The 24213-nt window shown below is 41.3% G+C and overlaps 1 protein-coding gene across 4 annotated transcripts in view; it reads right to left on the bottom strand.

Moving 5' to 3' along the window:
• CLASP2 (cytoplasmic linker associated protein 2) overlaps positions 1 to 24213 on the bottom strand; it is a 135605-nt gene that overhangs the window by 72271 nt on the left and 39121 nt on the right. For all 4 annotated transcript variants that reach the window (XM_061996435.1, XM_061996433.1, XM_061996432.1 and 1 more), the window contains exon 8: positions 8047 to 8193. In XM_061996435.1, coding sequence (XP_061852419.1) covers positions 8047 to 8193 — 147 coding nt within the window. The remainder of the gene's footprint in view (positions 1 to 8046; positions 8194 to 24213) is intronic.

The raw sequence follows: 24213 nt of genomic DNA, 5'->3' as shown, positions 1-24213 counted from the left end.
TATTCCTTGCTTGATCTGCCCACATTTACAAACTTGGTGGACATGCAGGTCCCGCCTGTATCATTATAACATCCCTCCTACACACCAGAGACATTGCACATGAACAGAAGTTTCCACCCAGCAAGTGAGTGTGTTGTCTCTAAGTACTGAGATGCTAAGCAGGTCTCTCCATGCAATCACTCACACCAGGAAAGAACAGGAGCAGGAGGGACATGAAGAAATTAGGAGTGAGCTATGCTTACAAGGAACAAAGTAGTGCAAAGCTATTAGGATAGCACATCTCAGTCCTGGAAGTGTGCCATGACAGTCAGGAGCAAATACAGAGCTTGAGTACTTAAAAGAAGCACAAAGTAATTCTTACATGGACTCAAGAAATGGAAGATGACTGCACCAGCACACATTCCTTTGAATCTAGAGATGCTCTTAAGCCTGAAAACTCCTTTGTAATACTGTGGTATCTTATCTGAGTGTACACACACCACTGTGTACACTACATCCTCTGAGAAATCTGGTCAGTAGTACCTAAAGTTGATTCCTAATACGGAACTTTCAGATTCAACAACTTCACTCTCAATTCCTAAGTAGCACAGATTCATAGGTAATATAGATCAATTATACTACCCCTCATTTTCACAGGTATGCTGTGGGGATCAATTCAATTCAAAAGCATTCCTGAAGCATGCAGACAATACAATTACACAACAAATTAACAGTGCTTTACTTGGCAGGAGGTTTGAATGGCATACATTAGGTAAGACCAAACCTGAGTGTGGAGAAAAACAACAGTCCTATGAGCAGCAAGAATATAGATATCCCATTTCTTTTAGGCTTATCTCACTGATGATTAATGTCTCTTTCCACTCCCCTGGAAGCTCATACAGTCATCTTACAACTCATGCACAATGTTCATGCTCACAGTCATCCCTTAAAGCACTCATGTATTTCTTTTCTCTATTGGCAGTCATTTTTCACAAATACTTAACAGAAAACACATTAGAGATCCTGTCTCATTCAGTTTCAACAGGTGAGTTTTCAAGTTGAGCTACTTTTACAGGTATGACAGTTTTATTCTCAGTTTTTAACACAGCTTTGTAACAACCCAATATTTACATTCTGCTTTACTTGGCTCCTAGTTTTACACCTGAGTATGGAAAACTGCACCTATTGTTTTGCACTACAGACATTACCGAGAACCACCAGAAATGCAAACAGTTCATTTGTATCATCTAGAATTTATGCTGTCAAACAGGTTGCTTTGGATTACAGTGGCTTTTTTTGAGTTATGGTGAAATAAGTTTCAGGAAAATAGTGTTTTCATTATTGTTGTCACTTCTTATCAACTGTGTATTATTCTCTGAAGTAATTTAAATAGATACTGTATTAAGAACAATTAGAACTAATATTACCTGTCAAAAATGTTGCCTATTGCTAACTAAACAGTTTTTACATGGTTGAGACAACACATTTTTCATCTTCTACTTCTGAAAGCTCACTAGCACAAGACACAAGTTCAAAGTGACTTCATTTGAATGTATTGTTTTCCTCTTATATTTGAAAGGCTATTTCACCTGTTTATTGCAAGTAATATTTTCACCTTTGGTCACAATTCTCTGCTCAAACCATAAAATGCGTATGATGCTCTAGAATGCTTGTCTTTGCTTACGTTGTAACACCACTACAAGACCATGAGCCTCAAACTGGCAGGGTCAGCTGATTTCAGCCCAGCTTCCTCCTCCCTACTTCCTCTTTTTCCTTATGGATTCAGCCATGTGAAAAGAGAAACACCTTACTTCCCCTTCCGATTGCTTGCAGAAATCAGTATTCAGTGTTAGCAGACTAAACAAGGGTTGGGTTGTCTTCCTTATTCTCATCACTGCTTGTTACTACCGTGATTACTGCTAAGATGTTTGGGACTAGATGGATGGAGGTATCAACAGGTTACATATGTAAGTTGACTTCTATTCTATGAGCCTTTTGAGAGAAGACTATCAGGTAAGAGGATTGTGCTTATAGCAATGTAATAAAACCTTCAATCTAAAGGAAGCTTCTAGAAATTACTGCAGAATCAACTCATCTGTCTGCCAATTGGTTTTGTGTGATGCACAGAGAACAGAGAGACTAACAAACAGGCATTTTCTGAAGGTATATGTATAGGTGTGTGTAAATAAATAGCTATGGAGAATTTATCACGTTTATTTCATTCAGATTCCCCATTAAGATTGATTTTTCAACCATCTCCTTAAGCTAGCTGCAAACAAAAGTGTTAGAGGAATGGAAGCATCAGTGATTGGACAAGTCTTTACAGTGGCCAAGGAAAGCAGATCACTGATGACAGGCAAGGAAACTCTCTCCACAGGTGCCATTCAGGGCACTAAACAACAACCAAGTTCAGCAGCTCTCAGAGAACCCGGAAGTCCTCCTGCTGCCCTGAACTCTGGCTTAGGGTTAAAAAAGCAGACTGCAGGATTGCAATCCAGCAGTACTGTGAGCAAGAATTGCTCAGGATGGAAGTTGATTGACATTCACTGTGGGGAAAAGGAAGCAAACAGGCATTCTGTAACAAATCCTGTGATTCAGGCTCTGATATCCAAGGCTTATCTCAGAGGCTGCTCAGAAAGACAAAAAGGCTGATTTCAGCTGGGATCTTCAGGAAAAAAACCCATCCTTGAAATTCACAACAACCTGGAACCAGAGAGGGAAGCCATGCCACAGGATGTCAGGGATGCTTTGCTGACCAAGATTATCTCAGAGCAGTTTTAAGCCATCCATCAGGGCTGATATAGAGCAAACAGAATAACAAATTCTGGTTTATTTTACATGACAAATGTAGCACAAGGAAAGTCACTTAAACAGGGCTAAATAAATAATAAAGACTCCTGAACTTATTTTTCTGTGGAACCCAAAAGTTAAAACAACCCAAACACTGGGCATTGATTACTATGAAGCTTTTTTCTGTGCAAGTAAACACAGAACTGTCTTCATGAGTCTGAAGACAATCAATACTGCAAGTCTGAGTTTACCCTGTTTCCAGATCATTCACTAACAATTTGTATTTACAGTTGCACTGTTATTGAACCTCTTTGAACACAAATGCTCCAAACTAGAGTAGGTAGTTCTAACGAGGTAACTTCATCTGGCTGAGGTTTCAGGAGACAAGGATCTCTTGTTCAGAGACACATTTCTTTATGAAGAGCCTCTTCATTCAAACTGTTCCCTGCTAAAGCCTTGAAAACACTTCAAAAAGTCTTCAGCTAGGAAATAGCTAAAGTAAGGCCAATTATGAGCTGAATTAACTTAAAGAGCTGAATTGCTATTACTGAGAAAACAAGAATCATGATACCGATAAAACATAATTTGCTCAATTGCGAATAGCCTCCAACAATTAAGAGAATGTTCCTGTAGTTCAGAAAACCATCTATCATGTTGTTACAGTCCTTGCAGCCTCCTTTTGCAAGAACTCTTCACCTGATTCGCCCAAGATTTCCAGTTACTTCTACCTAAAAAGTAACATTTTCAGTGTTGGCTTTTCAGCAATCCAGCTTCCGGGGGCTTCTTTTCCACAAAAGTTTAATATGAAGACCATTCTAAAACTGAGGGTTATTTTGAATCATGCCAGAATCAAACTGGCACAGGTTTAGCCTTCATTGAGGACCAGATAACCTAACAGTTTAAGGCAAAAAAACAGGCAATATCAATTTTTATGCTGGAAACCAACTCTATGTGCACATACATATGTTTAACACAAAAAAATAAAGCTATGTGTCCTTGGGGTTTCACTTAATATTCTTCAGACCTGGCAGCAACAGCAGTCTTAGTCCAAATTATATTTGAAAACAGCAATTAAATCCTGACATTTAAATGAATATCATTCCTTTGCTAGTTTGTTCCTGGATGATTCATCCTAAAGCAGTATCAGTTGTTTCCAAAAGTGTAACGACAGAATCAGCGTTCAACAGCAAGTAAAGTGTAATAAACTCAGCGGACCAATGCTATAGATCTTTAAAAGGCAATGAATCACAGGTAAATATCCATAATGCAATATCTTCCCACTGAAAACAACTGCAAAAACTAGGAAGCTACTTTAAATTACAGTACTCAAATTAATGTGACCTACTCTAGGTGGCCCTGCTCTGGCAAGGGTATTGGACTAGATCTTTTTAAGGTTGCTTCCAACCCTTACGGTTCTTTGATTCTGTGATTAATGTTTTAGCCCCACAGAGAGAGGCTGTCATAAAACATACAACAGCAAGTTAATACAAACTTTAGTCAGGACTGGGTTTCACCAGCAAGCCTGTCTTCCAAACGCCACGTGGCTCTATGGAAGCATCACCATTCCTACATTCAATCCATTTTAAAGACTACAAACTGACATTTTGGGAAAAGAAAGGAGGCCAGTCTTCTTGCTGAGGAATAGACTGAGGCTTCCTACTAACATCTAGACTACATGAAGCTTCTGAGTAGTAACACAAACGAACAATTCCCTAGAAGGCCTGGAACCTGATCTCACAGTTGCAAGAGAAGGTGCCAAAGATCGGTAAGAGGCCTTGAAGAGCACATGGAAAAGAAAAAGGCTCATTTGGCTAACATATTCAACTGAAGATGTCTTCTACTATAAATTAGGGTGTCCCTCACAATCTAAGAGCTGCTTGGTGTACTGCCAAGAAAGAGACAATCAGTATCCATTTCTGGAAGAGCAGAACACACACCATGCACATTGTCCGTAAGAAGGTCTTAGAGCAAAGGGGAATGAATGAAGAGCTGAAAGCTAAGTGTGTCAGGAGTAAGTGCATTGGCTGTGTGTTTCCTGGCAAAGGATTAACTTAGTAAAGTGTATTGACCATGAAATAAGAAATATGCCAAACAAAGTAGTGCCCCATTAAACTGAAGACCTATCATTTCTCATTCATCACAAGCAGGAAAGTCAGTGTCTGAACACCTCCAAGCAGTCAAGTCAGATGGGAAACAGCCTGTTGGATCTCTTATCTCACGGCAGTATATCACTGAGGCTGCCTGTTCTGATACTTTTTCTGGCAAGCTGACTTCTACAAGCCAGATCACACCTGTCAGCAAACACACAAGCAATCCTACCATCAACAGGAAGAGATCTTGCACAGTCATTTCTAGCACAAGGAGAGAGAATCTCAGCCCAAGCAGGAAAGTGCTATTGCTAATTAACATACCTGTTTCACCTGCCTTCCTGGATGATGACTTGGCATTTCCACTGCCACAAAAGTGTATTTCCTACATTAAATGTTAAGTGCCTAACACAGTAAAAACTTGGGGCTTTGCATATTGGATGGGCCCTTTCACTTCAACAGAGTATCTGGTCAGTGGAGGAATTATCCATAATTAATTAATACCTTCATGGAGTAGCTAATGAAAAGCCAAGCACACATGCACCTGAGGTATACCTCTGCAAAGAGCAGCAGAAACTAAAGCAAGAAGGCTTAATTTTCTTAGCCTCAAGAAAAGTTAGTCTCCACTTCCTTTTGGAACCAGGAAGAAGCTGTAATTTCTTTTTTGCCATCCTACAGATGACAGGAAAAGACACCTACCTAAAGCAATATGCTAGGAAAAGGATCTCTGGAATATAAAGGGCAGTTTAAATCAGTGGACCTTGCAGTTATCTCAGCCTGTGCCCAACACAACATTTAGCTGCACTAGCGATTCTGCCTGGTCACACAAGCCTGAAGAAACTTCATCATATGAGTGCTTTAGCTGCAGGTCACTGACATGACTTTGGAGATTTTTGTGAAAAGGAAAAGCTACACAGCTAATGGAGCAGCTGCTACTTCTTCCTCCAAGGCTGAGCTGCAACTTCTTAGTACATATAGAAAACTCAGGCAAGCAGGACCAAGAGGTAGCACAACTGGGAGATGAGCAGTTATGACCCTGAAATAACCTGTACCAGTGCCTGAGAAAGAAAGGTGGGAAATGACACACCCATAGGCTTGTAACACAGGGGTGAGCAGAAGGATTTGGGACTGTAAGGTCTGGCAAATTCTTCCTAGATGGGCAAGAGCAGCCAGCTTCCAGAACCACAGATTTGCTCCATGAAGATGGTAACCTTGAGGCTGCAGAAAAATCCCAGGTGAAGTACTCTAAAACTAGCATTTTGTGCTCTAACAAGATTGTGCTTCTAGACACTTGCCCTGTTCATGTACATTTCTCTAGTAGCCATTTCTGACTACTGTCACATGGGACAGTGGCCTGTGCAGACCTCTTCTCTGACCTAGCATCACTGGTCATATGGACAGTGTTAAGGGAAACTCTTCGCCTTCTGGAAGAGGCTGTGACTTCATTGACTTACAAAATCCATTTGACATCTACACTGATATTCTTCATTAGGCTAGTACATGCAGGATCTGAAATACTATGCAGAAAGGTAAGGCTCTCAGTGCAGACATTCAACACTTCAATCTGCTGAGCAAGACTGTTACTAGACAGAACTAGTTGAAATACTGGTAATCTTAAAAAAAGTATGGGGATGGAGAAAACGTTGGAAGATACACATGTGAATACTCCTCAGTATTCTCCAGAGTGGAAAAAAGACACTTGGAAGCAAGGAGTGACCCAAGTGCACTGGTTTAGTGATGCTCAAATTTTGTCCTTATCCCATATATTGTTATTTTATTTTTTTCAAGTGTGTCAATATAGGAAAAGGAGGAAAAATGATGTAAGAAGAAACTGAAAAAAGCATCATTCATGTGATTATTCCGTTTTTATTTCCCTGCTCCTGCTCTCCCATCTCCATGCTTTTACTGCAGAGCATATGAAGTCTACATTGTAAAAACCATCTGACATTAAAACACATTTATATTTAATATTATTACAAGCATATACTGAAAAAAAACCCAGGAATCCTGAGCATTCATTTCTGGTTCTATGTATGTCAGTCCTGCATGCAAAAATCACTACCTTTGATGTTAAAGGAGGTGCTATTATTACCACTATTTTGATGATCATAACAACAACAGTAACAGTCAATTTCAGGAGCTAACTTCTTTTAGGAAGTCTTTTAGGTGATACTTGGATTCATATTGCTATTGATTTCGAGTTACACTATGGCAGTGTTGATCCCGCCCTATGACAATCTTACTAAGAATTCTGAAGAGCTTATTAGGAAAAAAAACCAGTAAATTGACAAAACATGAGGTCTGTCACAGTAACATGGAAATCCTTAAGGCAGTTTGTTTGGCATGTGATCTTCTTTGCTTCCTGGTTCATGTAAGGGAACATTACATGAATAGGAACACGAAAAAAATCCTTAGACTTGCAAAAATCCCTTACTGACAGAACCACTTATCCAAAAAATAAAGCCACACCTGAAGCACAGTATATTTCTACTCAATTCTGTGTTTTTCTGATGTGTATATGAATCCCTGGAAAAGCTGTCACTTCTTTAGCAGGAAACAGTTGCTTTTGTTACCTTAACCCCCGCCCTAAAAAAATGCGGCTTTCCATGTTCCAAGATTATAATTAGCAAGCATCATGATTATGCTGCTTTGAAGTCTACCATGCAAGCAAATCCTGGCAAGGGTTTTGGCCCTCCTTTTTTATCTTTGACAACCGATTTCACCACTCTGGCAGTTGAAGGAACAATACAGAAGTCATTCAGGTGCAATACACATCTGTTAAGGTACGTGGTAGACAGTTAATCCTTTCTCACCATGTGAACCACTGCAGACATACAGTGAAAATTTCATCTACACAGACCTACTACTGAATTTCACAGTGTAATTAAAAATAGAATCCACACCTCTCTGTATCAGACACCCATATATTCATTTCAGACAGGATTGCTATCTCCAGACAGTTTTATTGACTACACAGAGGCCTTTAAAAGCTGAATGTACATTTACAGAAACAGCCATGCACACACCTTTACACGGGAATAATTACATAAAACAGGGTCCTTACTGTTCTCAGCTCTGCAAAAATACTGCAGTCATGAATTAAACATCACCTTCCAAAGTTCTCTGTTTTGTGCCTGTTCAGGCAATGTTTCTGGGAACACCCATTAGAATCTGAATAGCTTTACATTACCTCCAGCCTTAGGCCCACCAGCCGATCCTGGCTTTCTCCCACTGTTTGAAGGATTTCCTGGCTTTTTTGGTGCCGGGATCTTGAAGGCTGAAGCAGCTGATGATGGCCTATTTCCATCCACTGACTCTTCATCATCTAAGCTTTTGTCTAGAAAAGAATACATTAAATAAAACTATTAAAAGGGATGTATATTTATTTCCTAATCAACTATTTGCTTCACACTTCACAGAAATACACAAGATGCATAAATAAAACCCAACGTTCACCACTCTGTCCTCTGTCTCTGACCTAGGAATAAAATGACAATGAGAAACAAAACAGCATTTTCTCTATCCTCGGTGCTTGTGAAATATTATCTTGCCTTCATAATTAATAACTGTAAAACTGAGCATAAAAATGGATCCTAGACATTCATTCCCACAAAAGGAAAATAATCTTTGCACAGATTGAATATTTTTGCCCATTTCTGAATGTTTTCCCTACAGGAAAGCCCTTGAATACATTTATTATCATTCCAGTCTACCAAAGAAAAAGGCTTCTCCCTTTTCTTCTTTTACTCATGCATGCATTTTCTGCTACACATCCTCCCACAATGTGTCTAACCAGCACTCCCTGTCTCTTTCCTTCCACCCTGATTTTTCAACTTACAATCACAGATCCTCTTGCAGATCAGCCGCCTCATTCCTCTGATAGCTCTTCAATCCCCTCACCCTAGGACGGACCCAGCACCTCACATGGCCACACGCAGTAAATTCTCAATACTAATCAAAGATTCTAGCAAAAACTGCTCGCAAACACCCCGGATCCACCACTGAGATTTGTGCCGGCATCTTTCTCTCCCTTCCCCGCACTAGGTGCCGCACAACCAATGAGCTGCAAGGTGACATCATCTTCTGGGAGCCACCGCCAGAGGAAAAGGTGAAAATCCTCCATGCAAATAAATTCATTCCCACACACGGTATTTGCCACTATTCCAAGCCTTCATTTAAGGGGGGAAAAAAAGGAAATCAGACAGGCAGACAATACTCAGGGGTTTGCCCTCCTCTTTGCTACAATTTCAGGTTTGTGAGGTTTTAATCAAGAAAGAAATCCCATCTCCAGTGACGAAATAATAGTATCAATATTAAATATTTAGCCTTTAAAATAAGACAGCTCAACATATTCTGACAGTAGAAGGTTACCAGTTTCTCAGTCCACTTAGGAAAGAAGGATTTCTCCTTAAGCTTGAGCAGAGAAAACCTAACAGCCTGTGGTTTCCATAATAAATAAAATGGGCGAGGCTGAGGCACAGCTGCACTACAGGAACCAAAGACCAATTTAGCACATAACCTGCTCGAAAACCTGTCACTTCTAAAGAAAACAAAACCCATTGCAAAGCTTTATCATCTCTGGAACGGTGACTATTTACCCTTTGCTCGTTCAGAACTCGCTCCCAGTGAAATGTCAACTCTGTTTAATCATGTAGCCCCCCAAAGGAAAGGAGCTTTCATTAAAAGGGTAAAGCAAGGTGTTGTCCAGCAGCATTTGCAGCATCAAACACGAAGCACTCTGCATTTAACACACCCAAGATCACTGCAGCTGTAGTTAGTACATTTTTCTAGCATTAGCAGAAAACTGTGCAGTGCACTGACAAATCCTCACAATTCGTGAGGAAACAAACCACTGCAAGAAACACCTGGATGTGCACTGACCATTTCCACTAATATGAGCTCCTTCTCTCCTGATTTTTAAGAGAATCTTGCTAAGAATAATTGTGTTTGGATATGTAAACTCTCAGAACCAGGGAAAAGGCACCAGCCTCCCCCCACTACCCTGTGTGTTGCCATGGAAACGGCACTCCCGCTCAGCATAGGGGCTGAGGCAGAACGCATTTTGATTCCTGATGCTTTTACTCTTAGTATCTTAAATAGAACCAGGCATCAAGATTTTTAGCAGGGAAAAACAGTAATTCAAATGCCAGAATGCACTAAACACTGTAATAGAAGTGTAAATAGTAATAGTTGGTATCTATGATACCTGCAACACTATAGGTCACTTAAAAATAGCATTAATAAATACCTCGTAGATTTTTAAACAGCAGGAACAGATCAACACTGATACATGAATCTGGTATCATAAAACCGACTGAAAGTGAAAACATGCTTTTCAAATGAAACTGGTTTTGTTGATGCATTTTTCAGTTTGGTAACAGAAGAGGCTAGACTTTCATGTTACTCCCCAATAGCACCTCAATGCAGCATTGGTATGCAAATACTGCACAACAAACCTTGGGAAAAACAAAGGTATTGGCAGTACAGTCTTAAAAACAGTAAGTGAGCATTTGCTCATTCATGCAAAACCTCCTAGTCAAGAAAAATCTAAACAATCCCAAACAACACTGTACTTTGGGAACCAAAGGCTCAGATGGAATAATTCTATTGTTGTCAAGTTGTTCATTATGAAGGAGCGTTGAAGATGGAGATAGTGAACTGACCATGAGCCAGCAATGAGCCCTCGTGGCCAAGAAGGCCAATGGCATCCTGGGAGGCATCAAGAAGAGTGTGGCCAGCAGGGCAAGGGAGGTTCTGCTCCCCCTCTACTCTGCCCTGCTGAGGCCTCATCTGGAGTCCTGTGTCCAGTTCTGGGCTCCTCAGCTCAAGAGGGACAGGGAAGTGCTGGAGAGAGGCCAGTGCAGGGACACCAAGATGATCAGGGGACTGGAGCATCTTCCTTATGAGGAAAGGCTGCGGGACCTGGGGCTGTTTAGTCTGGAGGAGACTGAAGGGGGATCTCATCAATATCTACATGTACCTTGGGTGTCAGGAGGTTGGGCAGCACTTCTTTTCTATGTTTTCTAGTGACAGGACAAGGGGTAATGGGAACAAGCTGGAACACAAACAGTTCTGTTTAAACATAAGGAAAAACTATTTAACTGTTGAGGTGAGGGAGCCCTGGCACAGGCTGCCCAGGGAGAGTGTGGAGGCTCCTTCCTTGGAGGTCTTCAAAACCCCGCCTTAACACGTTCCTATGCGACCTGATCTAGGTTGACCTGCTTCTGCAGGGTAGTTGGACTGGATGATCTCTCAAAGTCCCTTCCAACCCCTGCCACTCTATGATTCTAGGATTTCCAGCTACATAATGGATAAGTTTTAGGACAACATACTAAACAATGGTCTTGGCAATACTGTCAAATGACTTTGTCTTATTCCAAAAGACTTTTTTCATGCATTTATAACATCAACACTGGATTAAAACCCTACACCATGAAACAGTTTCATACAGTTTCCCAGTCCACATGAAACCTAGGCTTTGAAATAATTTTTCAAAAAAGCCTAAGTGTTTTTGGGAAGCACAGAACTGCTATTAACCACTGATCCATGGGCACTCTTAGCTGTACTTCTCAGGAATTATGTTAAAATAAATTATAAACTGCAGTTTCTATGAACTACCCAAAATTACAGCACAGTACTATAAATGTGTAAGACTAATGGGTGAAAAAAATCTGGTTTAAGCCTATTAAGTCCCAAGGGAAATGCAGTTAAGTTTCTTTTGTTTTGGGTCTGTTTGTTATTAAATAAACATAAGCAGAAAAAATGTTGTATTGTCTTTTACAGAAACCAGAGGTTTTTCTCACCCTTTTGGGGCCTTTTGCTTTTATTTCCCCAGGCTTTAACAACAACATAATCCCAAGTGATCTTTAGGGACATCCCATTTTCAGAAAGATGCTTAACAGTATCTGTGAATATGTGAAACCTCAAGTCTGTATTTATAGCTGTTAATTCAAGAATAGCATTCGATTGGCTTCCAATATCATGTGTTTTCCATGTGCTCTCACTCATGCTCAATGACAGATTTGCTTGAAGCTCTTACAAAAGCATCTCCATATACTTCAGCACAGAAAATCCCAGCTCAAGGTCTAACTGTTACTCTGCAGAGCATAATCAAGGTACAGCTCTGCTCAAGCCAAGAGAGCCAAAACTGTTTACTCAGTCTTTGCTCAGCCCATGGACCAGGACTGGAGCTCCTGACTGCCACCATTCAGAGCATGGTGACAGTTGTATTGTCAGTGTCAAACTGTGACTGCAGTGGTAGTTTAATGCAGTCTGCAAATCACAGTAATTTCTACAACAGAAGCCATACAAGTCTAAATATAATTAGTATTTCAAAACAAATGTATCTGCAGGAAGTGAAGGCTTCTCTTCTTCTGGAAGAGATAATTTTCACTCTAGGCAATTTTGAAGGCCAAACACTTTCAGCCTATCACATTTTACACGTGCAAATGCACCTGTCAGCTGAGAAAGCACCATCCAAAAACTAGGAATAATCAGCCATATGAATTGACAGCAATGTACAGAACATCTTAAACAAAAACCACAATTCAAGATATATGCTGAACTTCAGACAGATCTCACAAGACTGTTCTGGTACTCAGTATCTTCATTTTAAACGACAATGGGTTAGGAGAGTTTTGAAGGTAAGCATACCCCACGAAGAAGAGCTTGGAACCACCTGAGGAAATCTGATGAGCAGCAAATGTTTTCACCCTGCTTCAAGTTCTCTTCCAGTTAAACAACTTCAAAGCAGAAGAAAACAAAAATTCAAGAGAAGACTGTTCCTATGTCAGAAAGCTGGATACACAAGATGTAACTTCAGGCATTTGAAGCTTTCTCTTCTCACAGAGGCCTGTGCCAGAGGAGTGTTCTGCAGGTGCTATGCAGTGACTCAACTGGTATCAGCCAATAGCTATGCATTTCTACACAATCTTTTAGAAGAGTCAAATGAGTATTTCCAGTAAAAAAACCCACCAAAACAACCTGAGTGACACATGAGATTGGAGTTTATCACATTTGCTAATTCTAAGATTCAATGCAGACACAGCTGTTCAGTCAGCAACTGCCCCAAACTCTGAACCATCACAGAAGTTTCAATACCAAAATTCTTAAGATGCAAACCATGCAATTTGAACTAAAAACACCTAGAAAATCTGCAGAGTCTTCGTGTCTTGCAGCATTACTCTTGGGAGCCAGATTAAAAAACAGATACTCTCTATTTGTTAAGTATTCAGAGATATCAAAGGATAAGCATTTAAAATCACATTTGCTACTCAAAAGACATTCTAGTACTCCCAACGTTAAAGCAATGTAAACAATCTATTTACTGTGATTTAGCTATAAAGCAACACAAGTAATTACAAGTGTATCAAGAGACAAAGGAGGACCTAAAACTTCTACCTAGAAAATCACTTTATAGTATCTTAGATATTAGTGTCATATTACTTCTCTGAATCCTAAGACCAACTAAGGGAAAGACTTGAGCTGCAGTAACAACAAATATATTTTAAGTCCTAGTCAATAACAGAAGAAAAATAGTATCATCTAACACAGCTGTAAAAATAGATCTGTATTCTATTCGTGCTGCTCCAAAGCAGCCAGTCAGAAGTGAACTGATCTTAAAATGATCCACAAGTGACACCACACACCCCCTGGATTCTCCCTCCTCTTTGTGCCAGCCACAACAAATCTCTGTACTGTACCAGCACTGACATCTAACACTACTAGGGATGTCACCACCAAGGTGCAGTATTTTACAGTAGACTGACAAGAGGCAAAAACTAAAACTGCTTTTGGACTTCAGCTTTTGTTGAAGAAGTGCCCTTCCAATATCTATTTGCCTTTCAAACATGGCTAACAGATAGTGAATGTTTTTGACTTGCTGTGAACAGTTCCCCTTTCACATCACAAACTGTTGTAAAGACACAACTGCAAAATCGTGCCCATGCAAAACAATGACGAGTAGATGAATTCCTCACACTGCCCACGTCACCCTCACATTCTGTGCCCACCAAAACACCCACTGCCAGTCTCCCTGCACTGAGTTACATACATAGCCCACACCAGCAACTTTGCACACCTGGGACTGGATCATTAGCTCAACTCCATGAGAACTGGTGCAGCCCTCAGCTCTTTCATCAAACAGGAAAATGAAGCTGCAAGCACTACAGATTCATCATGGTAGTTGATCTTTCTAATCCATACTTCAAGCCAACGCTCTGCATCACTTTGCCCCTTAAATATCAGACATTCCATATAGTTCCAGTCTTTCTGTCCTGACACATAGCACAGGACTCATCTGTCTATGCATTGCTATTTAAAACCAGTTTAGACAGTCCTGGGTATGACACCTGGCCACCAGCTAGCATTCCAGAAGGGCAAAGGTCTCCTCCAGGTCTCCTTCACACTTGTGTGGCTCACGTGGATACTGCAAGACACCTCAAATGGCACTAGATGCCTAAGTCTGGGCAGCTGAATCACACCTGAGGTGCTTTAGACCTAAGGGCAGGTGTCAGGAAGATGGAGCCAGGCTCTTCTCAGTGATGGTCAATGATAGGACAAGGGGCAACAGGACGACAAGCTGGAACACAAGAGGTTCCAAAGAACTACAAGGAAGAATTTCTTCCCTGTTGAGGTGATGGAGCACTGGAAGGGGCTGCCCAGATGGGCTGTGGAGTCTGCTTCTCTGGAGACTTTCAAACCCATCTGGATGAGTTCCTGTGTGACTTACTCTGTGTGGTCCTGCTCTGGCAGGGGGGTTGTACTGGATGAGCTTTCAGGGTCCCTTCCAGCCCTTGAGATTCTGTGATTCTATGATAATCGCTGGACACACTCCTGTGTGACCTGATCTAGGTGGACCTGCTTTAGTACTGTGACTAGATGGTCTCTAATCTTCCAATCCCTACCATCTTCTGATGCTCACAAGCAAAATCTAAAACTCTTGCCCCTTTTCCACCAAAACTTCATTTTGAGAGACTGAGGGAAGGATAACAAAAAATACCAATAATGGAAGCTCAACAATACAAATATGAAAAACCCCATTTGTACTCTATTACGAAGTCAAACATCTCCCTTCACATGCTAGTTTTTCAGGCACTTCTAATGGACTAGGGTCTCATAAAAAAGAGTAAGAAAGGCAGCATGCAGGGGGAATAGCAGTCAGTAACCAGAACTAGGCAAACACTTAACAGTTACATTTATGTTGCTGATCCAATCCTAAATTCTGATAAAGTTTTTTCCAACAAGCACAGCAGAGAACAGCTCTCGTGTTCCAACAGTCAGCTACAGCACACTGTAGAGGATCAACAGGTATGGTTTGGTTTATTTGTGTTTGGATATCTTTTAAAACAAAAAAAACCCCAAAACTGGCAAGAAGACACAAGACCTGGTAGAGACTTTTAGCATACCAAGTTTAAGAGTGTCGACGGCACCTGTTAGAATAATTAGCCACATGTCTTACAGGCTTATTACGATCCTAATAATGTGTCATTTTCCTCTCAATAGTTTCATGACAGAGTATGTTTAGAAAATATTTAATTCAGAAAAGCCACAACATGTTCCAGTAGTATTCTCCTGACCCCAAAGAAAAGATAGTCTAACAGCTCATTTTACTATTGTCTGGCTGAAAGCCAACATTTAAATACCGGTTTCCAACAAAGCTGCAACAAGCTAGAGTAAGTAATTCAGCTAATTTCACTCCCAAGCTTCACCCCAAATTCTAGTCCTGGAATAGCTTCTTTTAAATCTAAGTTATTTTCTCATTTTTACCTAGTGAAGTTGAAGACTCTTTCTGTAGATCTTGCTCGATTTTTTACCTTTGCACTGCCTGTAAAATTATTTCAACAGTTCATTTAAATTCATTAGAAGTAGTAAATTCCCTTCACCAGTCTTCAATTCTTGCTGTTCTCCTCTCTTGTACATTTCCCAAGCACTACTCAGAGCAACCTACTAAAAGCTGGAGATGTCATCAATATCACTGTACTTAAGAAATCATCTATTTCACTTTATTTATCCTCAGGCATGTTTGATAGCCTTCTGAATCAGCACCTAATAGTCTATAACCTGTTAGTAATCAAAGCACAATTCTAACACTAAAAGGGGAGAAGAAAGACAGTCAGGGTCTCCAGAATTCATGACAAGGCAACACCTAAAATAGGATTCAATACTAAATAGCAAGATTAAGGAAAAAAATATGTAACTACTGTTATTTTTCTTCAACATTTGCACTGTGTTATTGCTTTATGGTCACACTTCAATATGTCCAGCACTGGAATGTTAACACGTGTCTTTTGGATGAGGGAAGTGTATGAAGGACACTGACATGTTTTGCAAAAGAATCACAGAATGGTAGGGGTTGGAAGGGCCCTTTAGAGATCATCCAGTCCAACCCCCCAGCAGAAGCAGGTTCACCTAGATCAGGTCACATAGGAACATGTCCAAGTGAGTCTTGAAGACCTCCAAGAAAGGAGACTCCACACCCTCCCTGGGCAGCCTGTGCCAGGGCTCCCTCACCTCAACAGGGAAATAGTTTTTTCTTAAGTGGAACTTTGTGTTCCAGCTTCATCCCATCACCCCTTGTCCTGTTGCTGGCTACTACAGAAAAAAGGCATGTACCAACCTCCCGACACCCACCCTTTAGATATTTATAAATGTTAATAAGATCCCCCCTCAGTCTCCTCTTTTCCAGACTAAACAGCCCCAGTTCCCGCAGCATTTCCTCATATGAAAGATGTTCTATACCCTGGATCATCTTGATGGTCCTGCACTGGCCTCTCTCCAGCACTTCCCTGTCCCTCTTGAGCTGAGGAGCCCAGAACTGGACACAGGACTCCAGATGAGGCCTCACCAAGACAGAGTAGAGGAATTAAAGACTGATCACTTCAGATAATTTAAACATGTAATAGATTGACTCAGTAGCTCTAATGCAGTAACTGACAGGAATACTCCTCTTGTTTTAGCACAAAGGAAAACATGCCTACCTCAGCACCCATGTTTTGCTGTCCTACAAGTTGCCCTCCAAAAAAACTGAAACTTCAAATATTTTTTGGAAGTATAAACCTTGCTATTCACTTTCGAAACACACTGTCACTCAGCAGCTAGTCTAAGCTCAGCAGGACTGGTTTCACTACTGTCTTCTTCTGCCTAAGCTCTAGAAATCACTTTATTTCTTTCCTCACCACTTGAACCTATTCTCCATAGCACCAGTATTTTCTTCAGTAATATAATGACCTAGGCTAAACCCAAGAGATTTAATATGAAAACACAAAACACATTGTATTTAGAATTCACTAACTATAAATTAAAATAATATGATGAGCATTATCCATGTATTTCAGTTCAAAGAAAAAAAAAGACCATTGTTTTAGTATCTATAGCTAGGTCAATCAAACAAGTGATATCCCTTGAAGGAGAAACCATCTGTGACATTTCCAACACTTCCAATTCATTAGAGTTTAATGATCTGATTTTTCAAACTACCAATTCCATCAAAGGTGAGAGAGGCAGCCATAAGGACACTGCTCATTCACCTTCAGCATCTATCACACGTATACGTGACAGTTGAGGACCATGGGTTATGTATCATTGGGGCAGTAAGAAGGTTTATAACTAGCAAGCTTAAATTGTGATTCACTAGAGGCTGACAGTAACACTTTTACTTCTATCATCAGAGAAATTATTTGAGCAGCAAGCACTCACTAACTTTGTAGTGTTGTCAATTTCTTTGTCTTTAACTCAATTTGTATGTCGAAGATGTAAACTGGCAAGGCAGCTTCACAAATAAAATGGGTTCTAAAAGTAGAGAGTGGAATACAAACACACAGCAAGTAACACGTAGAGAGACTTAATTGTCTAAATTTACTTTAAATCCCTATGGTTCAGGAATTAGAAAACTAATATCCATCTCTCAACATCAAAATATGCACATCCCAGCACAGAGTGAAAAGGGTTGGTAATGGTCTATATGCTGCAATTTGCCTGGAGGTGACAAAACAGGCCGTATTAAGAGGATCAACCCTCCTCCTCCTTCCCTCTTAGAAGCTAGAAAAATCATATGAGATCTGGAAAACCTTATGTGTGGTATATAGCCAGGCAGCTTTAGTAGCTGCCATTTCTCTTCTTTTGTGAGAAGATCATCCAGTCCCCAATTAATACACATTGACTGCCTCCCTCCGTGGTCCTAGTTACAGAATTCAGCTCAACACCACAAAGAGAATTTTAGACAAAAAAACATCTACATAGGAATGTTCTTCACCTTTAAGTCCAATAGTAAACCCCATACTGTAGAAGCTGATTGACCAAAGGACTTTTATCAGGCCTCTGCAATGACAAAATGATATTTCATCTAATAGAAACCTACTTCTGTTAGTTGCTTAGGTGGCCATGGACCATCACGGAGCTCTTGACATTTTACAACAGCAGAAATGTCTGATTTGAAGGAAGCAGGTTTCTTCTACAGGCTGCTAAAAGCTTCGCTCTCACTTTTCCTCTGGCTCCAACTACCCACAATTTTGAAGGCTTTCAAGTGTTTCTCAGTTGAAGAGAAGAATTTTCACATCAATTAAATACATGTGAACCTTCACCTGACGAATTTTAAACCAGTAACCATTAAACTGCTGTTGTCTATACTCCATATGGATGTGCGATTCCTTTGAGTTTCAAACTGCAGTTACTTCTTAGAAGAATCCACAGGCACAGCTGGTTTTCAAAAGCCTCTACCAACTTAAGGACTGCTCTTTCTGGCTGTCACTACAAAAGTACATTTTGATGAAGGAGTTGGCAAAAAAAAGAACACAGAAAACTCAAAACACGGTTCTTTAAAATGAAAGTACTTCTAGAAAGTTTATATATAGAGTGTCATTTCTGATGCAGGTGAACACTACACAGTGGCAGCTTCCCCTCTGAAGGCATTTTAGACACCTGAAACAATACAATTACAGCTTCCTTGATGATAAACATTTACTATAGTAAGACTTTATTAACAATAATGTCTAACAGTAAAGAAAAGCTCCTAATATTTCATAGGTAACAAAGGTGAAAATTAACCCTGCAAGGCAAATACCCAATTAATCAGGTGAAAGCCTGGTAACATCTGTCAAAGAAAATCCTTACTAAGCTTTGTATTTCTCCTTGGATTTTTTTCAAGCAAAAAAACAACCAACAAAACAATATCAGCAATACTGTGGAATGATCATGCTTCAAAACAAACACGGATATCAACCAAAACACCAAAAGGGGTTTTTTTCCTTATGTAACTTCTCTTGAAAACAAATGGAAGTAGACTACAAAAGCAACCAACCCTTCTGGATGCCTGATAAACCTATCAGGAAATCTTTTTAGTGGACTGGTGTTTCATGTTTAATGAAAACAACCACCCCCACTCCCCCCCAAATTCCACAGAACTGAACACCAAATTCCCATGACACTTGCAAAATGTCATTTAGAAACAGGAAGACAAAACATACTTCTATTTATTACTCTAGAATACTTAAGAAATTGAAGTCAAGTGCAGCTCTCACTCCAGTATGTGTGCTGGTTTTGAAATAAATAACTGTTTGTCATAGGTTTACAGCTCTGGTTTTAAGTAAGAAATGCTCAAAGTTGCACGCTGCTTTGAATAACTTTTTTCTTCACATCACTGTCGAACCTTTGTGTGTTCACTCATTTTCTGAGTAGAAACTGTCTTTTCATATAGCCCTTGGCTTGTTTACACATTCCCTCCCTCTCCCACTCAGCTGTTTCACTGTCCCACTATTCTTTTACTGCTATTAGCAACGGTGATTGCGCTTTATAGACAAAACTCTACTCGGGATCTATGTTAATCACCAGGAGTAGCATATGACCTTACTGTGAAAAGAAGCTTTGCACTGGTTTGCTTCAGAATACCAACTGAGTTCCAACTCCCAGTATCTGCCCTTCCTCTCTCAGGCACAGTGAGTAAAGCCTTTTCCCAAAGCAATGTGCCCACCAACTGCTAACAACATAGGAGAGGTGTGGAGCAATTACAGTTCAAGGAGCCAGCACAGGCACAGTCAGTATGTTGAAAGCAACAGGCTCAGAGAAGAACAGAAAAGGGAACCAGTGAAGCATTTCTACGCCTCAGAAAAAACTTCTGCTACTATCTATCATCTTCTCCTCCCCTCTACCTGCAACAGCTCTGAATGGTACAAAGCCCCAGATACATCCTGCCCAATTTCTCAGCCACTATCATAATTGCTTCATCACCCCCCACAATTCACAGCACTCCACTGGTTTAAGAAGCCTCCTTCCTCCTACCAGAGGAAAGGAAAAATCAGAAACACAATCAGAATTACAAAGGCAGTGCAATTACATGTATGTATATATGTTAAACTTGGCCAACATCTCAGATCGCAGACCTCTATACCTTTAGTAACTCCCATCCTTTTTTCACTCAAAAATAAAGTATTAAAGCTGCACAACACCCCACATTCTACAGAAACTGCTAATCAGATTAAAGACTTAAGACAGCCTTCCCTCAGAACATCAGGCAATGGAAGACAATTGCTCTTGTGCTCCAGGGCCATGCATGCATTAATGAAGTATTTGGAAAGAAGACAAAACCCATAATTTGATATGCACATGAGTAAGATACAAGGCTAATTCCTATTCATACACCAGTCACATATGTTTTATCAGTTGCAATCTGACAAGTGCTTAAAGTCATGACACATCCTCACTTTGTATGCCATCTAAATAAGAACCCACTGACAAAGCTGTCCGTTCCCCTCATTCATGGTATGACTCCAAATAACACGCTTAGTACATACTAGTGCAATACATGTGTGCACCAAGTATGTCCTCTTACAAAGCTGATTATATGCTTTTAGATAGCCCTCAAATACCTTATGGCTGGTAATGCAATATGTTTAGTGCATCTTAAGAAAACCGATGTCTAATCCTTCCTTCATAGTTTTAGGCAGATCATTTTGTCCTTATTCTACGAACCCTGTTCAGCTAGGAACAAGTCAGTCCCTTACCTAGGAAAGAACCAAGTAGCTTAGCACAGAGTGACAACAAGGTGAGAAAGCACTGAAGGGAATGCACAAGACTGCAGTTCTGTTAGCGACCTCCTAAACACCCTAATCTGGTTATCAAGGGATGAAGGCAGAAATGCATTATCCTCTCCAAGGGACAAGAAATCCAGAGAGAGGAATGGGTCCCAACTGCTTTTCCTCAGCAGCCTGGGAACACAAACTTGCAGCTCAAATACAGACCTACATTCACACAAGTATGTGACATGCCTTTAAGGCTGAGATCTTGCATGCTTTCCCACTGGCACACATTCAGTACAGAAGAAGTAACAGTCCAATTCTTTTCTGGGCCACAGACACAGTACTATTTTTTTCTCCTCTATGTCCTCCCAACAAAGACTGGAGAACTTGAGACAGTTAACGTGGGGGCAAACAGAAAATCTGGCTCTTCCCTTGGATCTTCACTTGAGAAATCAGATTAAGACTCAACTGTTAAGCACCATGTTTTTACTTAATCTTCTGCTTATGCTCAAGAACACTGAAAAATATCCAAAAGGTTAAAACAAGCCAGTGTCCTGCTTTCAAGATAAAAATATTTCAATTACCACCTCTATATTGCACTTCTAAACATGCTCTGTGCAATTTGGTAACATGTCTAGGCTGTTAAGTGAGCAAACCAAACAAAAGAAAGAACAAAACCTGGTCTCTGAAGTATCTGCATAATATCTCCCAGAAAATCAGCCTAGTTCAAAATACATACTGGCCACAATGAAGTGGTGATTTGTCAAGGAAAATCATTTCTCAAATCACTTACCCTAGAACAACCTAAATAAACCCTCCTTTGATGTTGTGCATGTTAAGAGGATGTACATGAGATTTACAAAACCTACATTAAGTTCAGGGAAAAAAAGATCCAAAAGTTTTCTTTACAGTAACTAAGGTTTTGTTTTCCCTAGCACTTCTAGAACATAACATCAGAAGACTGAATTCCTTGTAAATGTGGTAAGCAGGAGTTTTAAGGGACCAACAGCTACATAATCATCCTACACACTGTTAATTGCATCTGGCATAATTGCTCAAAGCTCCTACACAGAATGTCAGCTGACTGCCTGCACAGTACTTTGTTCTTGGTGCCTTTGTTAATGACGAATTAAATTATACAGAGGAGCTCTCCACAGCCACCCTCACTTTATAAACCTCGACCATTACAGAACCACAAAAATCCTACAGCTTTGCCTAGGGAATATACTTATTTCTTAACATGCTAGAAGTTGCATCCTTAATCTGCAAATTACCACAACCCATGTTTACGCCATGAAGAACTGCGTTGCTCCATGGGAAGGAAACAAAGCCTAAGAAAAATATTCCTAGAAAAGAATCTCAACAAGAAAGAGATTATTACATGTTCAGTTCCACAGAGACCATGGCCTCCTTTGCATTTGGCATATCAACAAAAACATCAGAGAACCACACATTTATTTTTAAACTATACGATGCAGCCTTAATTTCACTGCTCTGGCCACACTCATCATCTCTTTCCATCTCTAACATATCAAAGAACTAAGGGGAAAACATATCCTTAAGGATGTCTTCACAAACAGCCTCTCTCAGGACTTGTACTATGGATGTTTCAGTAAATTCAGATAAAAGATTCACCTTTTTCTAAGTACGTGATCTTTTTAAGACCATCACCCTTAACGTTATTTGAAAGTATAAATACATATATAATCACTTGTACAAGCACAGCCCTCCTATCACGTTTCTAAACTTGGTGCAAGTCAACTGAACACTCCTCGAGTTTCTCTGTAAATAATAATGCACATCCAGAAAGTCGTTAAGTTCTGAAGCTCAGAGAACCTGGCAGTCAACCAAAATCAAAAGATATGATCAAGATAGAACACAGGTTCAGTTTTTAATCAAGACACAGCAATATAGCCTGTATTGCTTTCCTGACCTACTTTTCATTGGTTTGTGTAACAATACACCGTGCAGTGAAGGAAACGTAGTAGCATCCCTTGTCTTGATTAAACATATATTCCTAACCGTAGGAGCAAGGCACTTGTACGGCTCCGCAGGATTACTATGAATTTCCTCACAGAGCAGCGCAGATGAACACGCGCTTGTTTACAAAGCGGGATCCTAAATTCAGCCTTGTCTTGCAGAGCTGGCTGTCACGAGCAACACCAAGACAAGAGGGGTAAATTGAAAGCCGCCGTGCAAACGCAGAGTGGAAACTGACAGCGCTGCGAACAATTAAGACGACGGACTATCCCCGAAATCTACGCACGGTTCACATTTTAAGAAAGGGCTGCTGTGCTTAGCGCCCACGGCACCCTGCAGCTTCGCGGACCGCCCGTCAGCGCGGGACACCGCTGCTACCTCCCTCAGCGTGTCAACCTGTCACAGAGGAGCCCGAACACCGCCAAGCCTTGCTTTCGGAGGCGGAAGAAGAGCAGCGGCTCCGGCGGCCCCCGTTCCTCATCACCCGAGGGCATCACTCGGCCCCGGCGGGCCCCGACCGACCTGTGCGCCCCGCCCGGCGGCACGACCCCGCTTCCCCGGGCAGCCCCGCAACCCACCCCCCCGCCGCGCTGCCCCGCGCAGCCGCCGGCCGGAGAAGCGCGGGGTGCCCGAGGCGCGCACTCACCGTCCCCCACAGCCATCATGCCGCGGCGGTGCCGCGCGAGGGCAGGCGCGGCGGGTGCCGGCTCCCTGCCGCAACAGCCGCCGCCGCTTCAAAATAGCAGTCCCGCCTCGCGCCGGAACGGCCGCCCCGCCTCCCCCGGCCCGGCCCCGGCACCGCGGGGACTCTTACCGCGCTCCTCCCCCCGCCCGCCCCCGCCGCGGCCGTCACGTGTCCCCCGGGGTCCCTTCGCCCCCGCGCGGCCCTTCCCGCAGCCCTGGCCGCTGCGAGCGGGCAGCCCACGAGGGGAGATGTCACTCCTCAGGGAAGATGTCCGTAGAAAGGCCTCGCTGCTCTCTGCGCGGCTGCCCTCATTTGGGCAGGCATTCCGAAAGAAGAATACACAAGTCCAGCAAAAAGTAAAATAAACCCAACGTCAGGAAGCAGAAGATAGCTCCCTGAAGAGAGGTGCTCTTTGGCGAGAGCATGCTGAAACCCTCTCACAACTTGAAGAGAAACAGCTTTCCAAAGCCCTCACGCAACAGATGCTGGAAAGCATTTGACAGCAGTACAGAAACTCTTAAGGAAAACCTACCCAAAATCTGAACTTGTTTACACCGTATTCCCAAATTCATGTTTTCAGTGACATGCTGAATGTTGAAAGAGTGCAATCCAATGAACTCATTAAAAACAGCCCCAACCCCGGAGTTCCAGTTGATCTCATCTTGCTTAAGTTTGAAACACA

The sequence above is a fragment of the Colius striatus genome, chromosome 5 (assembly GCF_028858725.1).
Source record: "Colius striatus isolate bColStr4 chromosome 5, bColStr4.1.hap1, whole genome shotgun sequence".
Lineage (NCBI taxonomy): Eukaryota > Metazoa > Chordata > Aves > Coliiformes > Coliidae > Colius > Colius striatus.
Note: the sequence above shows the minus strand (reverse complement) of the source record. Positions and strands in the feature narration are given on the sequence as shown.